The sequence below is a fragment of the Carassius auratus genome, unplaced genomic scaffold (genome assembly GCF_003368295.1).
Source record: "Carassius auratus strain Wakin unplaced genomic scaffold, ASM336829v1 scaf_tig00005391, whole genome shotgun sequence".
Lineage (NCBI taxonomy): Eukaryota > Metazoa > Chordata > Actinopteri > Cypriniformes > Cyprinidae > Carassius > Carassius auratus.
In genome coordinates, this window is record NW_020523654.1 from 1 (window position 1) to 5,626 (window position 5,626).

A 5,626-nucleotide genomic window follows, 5' to 3' on the forward strand; every position below is an offset into this window, starting at 1 on the left:
AGTTGTAAATAAAGATTATTGAAGTATGTTTTACTGCAATATGCAATTTCAGTCTATCTTCTTCAAAATTCCATGTTTAATGTATTAATTGCCATTTCTTTGTTTTGTTTTTTTTATATTATATATATATAAGAGTTATTCATGCTGTAGCTCATATTTGCACGCATGTAGATTTAAAAGACTAAATGTTGGTCTGTTCCTCACTCAATCTATTGTTTAAACTTCAGTAAACTTTGAATATAGGATTTAGTTCATATTGGGCCTTTTAATGTTTTTTTTTTTTGTTTTTTTAAGAGCTTAAATTACTCATTAAAAAGTTTGGGGTCTCTAATGCTCACTTAGGCTACACTTGCTGCAAAAATACAGTAAAAACAGTGTGAATATTAGTATAATATAACAATTTCGAATTACTGTTTTCTATTTCAAAGCTGAATTTTCAGCATCATTACTCCAGTCTTCATATCACATGATCCTTCAGAAATCATTCAAAGATGCTGATTTGCTGCTAAAAAAACATTTCCTAATATTAAGATATTCTTATTATTTATATATGCACTTTGTTTGAGGAATTTTTGATGACTGTAAAGTTCAAAGGAACAGCACTTATTTCAAATATAATGTTAATCTTTTTTTAAACATTATTAATATCTTTATTGTCACTTTTTCCAAATATAATGAATACAATGTGTAATTCTTAAAAAAAAAATCTTAATGACCCCAAACTTTGTGTACAACAATTCTGTAAACATTATAATACATTTATAATTTATTTTGTATTCTATGGATAGAAATATACATATGAGTTTATAACAACAAGATTGTGATTGAACTAATGGTTAAATTTAGTACGATGTCTCAGAATTTGATTTGATATTCATTTATAGAAGTTGCCATTCTTTTTTGTTGTTGTTGTCACATTAATGTTTTTATATTTGTCATTGAATGGCATGAGTCTGTCTCTCTCACTTTCTACCCGTTTCTCTCTGTCTTGTTTTCTAGGCAAACGTTGAGGATGAAACGGCTGGAGTTCAGGCAGTATGTGAAATTCACGCTGTGCTGCGCTATGAATACCACGTTCTGTATTCTTTCAGCTATCAGATCCCTGTCCTCTATTTCAGAGCCTCCGCGTTAGGTACACGACATTCTCGCTCTCACTCCATTTCTATCATTAAACTGCACAGTCTTGTTTATATGCTGTTTGCTTCCCTTATCAGTGTGTGTATTTCAGAACCCTCTGCGTTCTGCTTTCTCAGTGTCTGGTTTTATGTGTGCTCCAAAAACAGACTCAACATATACACTGAGATCCCATTTCGACGGGGGTGTTTAGTTTTTACAAAGCAGGCAGCACGGTGACTCACGTCTGTGCTCAACAAAGTTTGACTTTGTGCTGTAAATACATTAATAGCTGCCATGTAAACATTTTTGGAACTGTTATTGAGAAAGTTAACAAATACACACACGCAAGCGTGATCCATTTGAAAGTGATCACTCATATTGTCTGTAAAAAAAAAAAAAAAAAAGGTCATTCTCTGTTGCAGATGGGCAACCCCTGTCTCTTGAGGAGGTGTGGAGGAATGTTCATCTGAACTATAGACAGAGACTACAGCAGGGACCCTGGGACACGCTGACCCAACAGGTAACCTGTGTGACATCAAGAGTGGACTGAATTTGTTGAAGAGTCTTCACGAAGACACATTTTGCAGGTGGCAGTTGCTTTCACATTATTATTCTTTCTGAAGACTGGAGGAATGATGCTGAAAATTCAGCTTTGTATCACTGGAAGAAATTCCAATTTTAAAATATGTTCAAATAGAAAATAGTTATTTGAAAATCTTTTTTTTTTTTAAATAAATTTTATAAAAAAAAAGCTTTGGTGAGAGTTAAAGACTTCCTTTCAAGAACATTAAATTATATGCACACAATTGTAATAAATTGTGTGTGTGTGTGTGCATGTGTGTGTGTTTGGTAGAAGAAAAAAAAAAGTACTGAAAGAATGAAGTTGCTAAGCAGAATTGCAATTGGAAAAATATATCTTACATTTTTACTATATCCATGAGTTGTACACATTTCCAGTCATTTCCATATCGTCTGTACAACCGTTTATGGAGACTTTTGTGTTGTTTGAATAACCTTTCTTATTTTTTCAGTTTATTATTGTCAAATCACTGATTTCAGATTTACTCTGAATGGAAAATCAACATCAGGACTAGCCTTTTTAATGTGTTTTCTTATGCAGTTGACATACCTGTTAGTTTCACGTGTTTATGCGAAAATCTTGTGCATCAATTCATGCAGCCTTTGATTGATCAGTTTACATGTCAATCAGAAACCCGTTCCTGTCTTAGTGGGCAGTTCTTGCTGAGAATAAGCTGCGATGTAGATCAAACTTCATGCTGATAGTTGGCATTTCCTTCTTGTAGATCTCTTGGAGCATTTGGAAAACCCTACTCCGGCTGTTTGGTACTGCTCTGCTTTAGGCTGCCAGGGATGCAGAGCAGTAGGCATGATTACAGCGAGATATTGAATGGATGGAGAGAGTGGAAAAATAGATGCGAAAAAGGCTGATTAGAGGCAGTGTAGGATATTAGAGGAGAGGGATGGCAGTAATAGCAAAGGGAGAGATTCGGGAAGGGTTGAGGGTCTCGAGGATGGAACACTGACGCAGGTAAACATGAATGACTCACATCGAGGCCTTATGAGCAGTGACGCCAGTGGACTCTCTCTCTCTTTATCTCCTGCTCGGTCTCTCGTTTCCTCTGTTTTTGCCCTCTTATATCTCTCAGTGTTCTCTTTATCTGCCCAATTTTCTCAAACCCAAATCGCATTCTTAGCATAACCAATAATGGAGGTACCAAAGTAGATTAGGAAGACACAGAACACTTCACTCTTGAGGATGCAATAAGGCCCCTAATGTCGAATGTGAACATGTAGTCTGAGACTGTACACTCTCAAAAATAAAGTATGTAAGGCCGTTTCTGCCACAGAAGAGATGTAGAAATTGTAAGGAAAAAGGTCAGAATTCTGTTTGTTTCTCTCAAAAATTGTGAGGTATAATGTCTGAATTGCGAAGATAAACATTAAATTGCAAATCTAAGAAGAAAAGTCATGTTAATTCTCAAGTGCATTGACTAATGTTAACAAGCAGGACTTTTGATTTTAATAATGCATTAGTAAATGTTGAATTTAACATTACAGAAGTCCCTATTTCAACAGAACAAGACTCCGAATAAAGTGTTTAGTGTCCATGTTTCACAGCAGTTTGGTGTGTGTAGTGATTTGGTCTGTTCTCCCATGAGGCCTGTAGATGAAGTCATGATAATTGACTAACAGAGCTGGAGTCGTGCCGCAGTATAGGAGCACGATGGCACTGCTATTCACAAATAACCTGAAAAAGCCCAACTCTATACCGCTGATGCTAACAGTGAGGGGCTGTCGGGGGAATTTGAAGAGTCAGCACGTCTTTGGTGCTTGAACAGTAACGGAGCAATGCATCCAGACAGTTGATGTTGTGAATTTTAATGCGGGTGGTGACAGAGCATTGAGCTTGTTTTTATTTGCAGAGTAGAGGAGATTTTTATTTATTTATTTTCGGAGGTTTTGGATGACTGGATTTAAACGGTGCTTATTGACATCTCACTAGAGTTGGTGCTCAAATTGTGGATCTGCAAACCTTTTTTTTCAAAATGGCTTTCCTTAAGTCTATTTGGATGTTAAAAATATACTTAGAAGAATGTTTTCAACACAAATTAAATGCGCAATCACACATATGTAATGAGCATATCTGCTCCTCTCTCTGTACAGTATCTTCTGCTCTCAGTTCAGCTCTTTTTATTTATTTATTTGTATTTAATTCCAAAAAAAATTCTTGATGTATATTTCAGATTAGATCAGTTTACAGATGTTAAATTGATTGTAGATTTTGTTCCTTGATGATTCGAGATGAAAGCTCTGTTCAGATTGTTCCTCTGCCTTTGTTCCAAACGTCTTCCTAAGTATGACTTCTTCAGATGCTCCATAATAATCTCTCTGTGTGATGGTGTAGTGCAGGTCTCTCTGCTGTGGCATTATGGGATAGATAATTCCTCCATCTCTGCTGTGCATGAGTGCCCCTCCAGTGTGTGAGACTCACTCCAGAGCGGCTCAGCAGGGTGCCAATGAAGCCCATGTGTCGCATGGCAGATTTGCTTAAATCTGCCTCGTAATTTTCTTTTTAATTTAGCCGAAGCTTTGAGCGTAATTGAATTCAGGTAGTGAAAAGTATCGTGTGACTAGTTAACACTAAGTTAAAATGGAAAACACATGTTTCGGCATCGTTTTAATGGCTGCGTTACAGCGTGTGGCAGTGAGAACCTGTTTCTAATAAAAAATGAGGTCAGAATAGACATTAAAAAAAAGCTGAACGATCTCTCTCTCTCTCTCTCTCTCTCTCTCTCTCTCTCTCTCTCTCTCTCTCTCTCTCTCTGTGTGTGTGTGTAGGAACATCCTTTACTGGGCCAACCGTTTTTCATGCTTCATCCATGTCGCACCGAGGAGTTTATGAAACCTGCTCTGGATTTGGCACAAGCTGGAAAACAAGTGAGTTTCTCGCTGCTGCAGCTTTAGTCGTCTTGCGTTACAGTATGTGAAATGATGACTATTCTGGGTTCAGTGCATGTTCACATTTACAGAAGTATTCCTTTTAACATTTTAAAGTGTTATTATATTATCTCATAGTGTTACATCTGTGTCAAGTCACCTTTATTTATATAAAGTTCTATATTAATACAGATTGCGTCAAAGCAGCTTTAAAGTAATAAACAGGAAAAACGCGTGCTGATAATGCAAGAGGATGATAGAAAACAGTAATTTTATTAATTAAAGTCAGTTCATTGTTGAGTCAGGGATGTCATCGTCCATTGACTAATTATTAGATCTGGCATGTCCATCTATTATGTTAGTTAGATATGAGAAGATATAATCATTTCTTAATTTGCAGCATTGTAATATGGGTAGATGCTCTGATTATCTCATCTGTTTTCAGGAGGGTGAACTATATCGTAACTTGGCTCAGTGTTGTTGGACCCGTCATCAGGCTGGACGTCCCTTTGAGCTACAGCACCGAGGTGTCCGCTCCAGACTGAAGCGCTTCTGCCTTTGACCTGCTCTGATCTTCCTGTCTGTCTCAAACTCCACAGACCCAGAGGACGTGCAGAGCACATGCACAGTGTCTCAAAGTGGCCAAGAAGTCTTGTTAGAAGTGCTTGAACATTCAAGACGCCAAGTCTTTAAGTTCATAAGTTAGCCCAAGGATACTCTTAATGTTTAACGAAATTGTACTAAATTCATATACTGCTATTCAAATGTTTGGGGTCAGTAAGATTTCTTGTTTATCAAGGAAACATTAAAGGGGTCGTATGATGCGATTTTCAATTTTTCCTTTCTCTTTGGAGTGTTACAAGCTCTTGGTGCATAAAGAAGATCTGTAAAGTTACAATAAATTAAAATATAATTTTTTTTATTTTAAATTATAATATTTCGCTGTATGTTTTACTGTATTTTTTATCAAATAAATTCAGCCTTGGTGAACATAAGAGACTTTAAAAATCATTAAAGAATCTTAGTGTAGTGTATACAAAGTGAAAGGTAC

The 5,626-nt window shown here is 36.3% G+C and overlaps 1 protein-coding gene across 1 annotated transcript; it reads left to right on the forward strand.

Annotated features, from left to right (window-relative positions):
• Positions 1-999: 999 nt before the first annotated feature.
• Positions 1,000-5,124, forward strand: LOC113070922 (ubiquitin-like-conjugating enzyme ATG10; the record flags this gene model as incomplete). The annotated part of the gene is made up of 4 exons (XM_026244273.1): positions 1,000-1,132; positions 1,539-1,636; positions 4,477-4,571; positions 5,018-5,124. Coding segments are annotated over 4 exons (429 nt in total), but the record flags the coding sequence as incomplete, so codon positions are not given.
• Between the last annotated feature and the right edge of the window lie 502 nt (positions 5,125-5,626).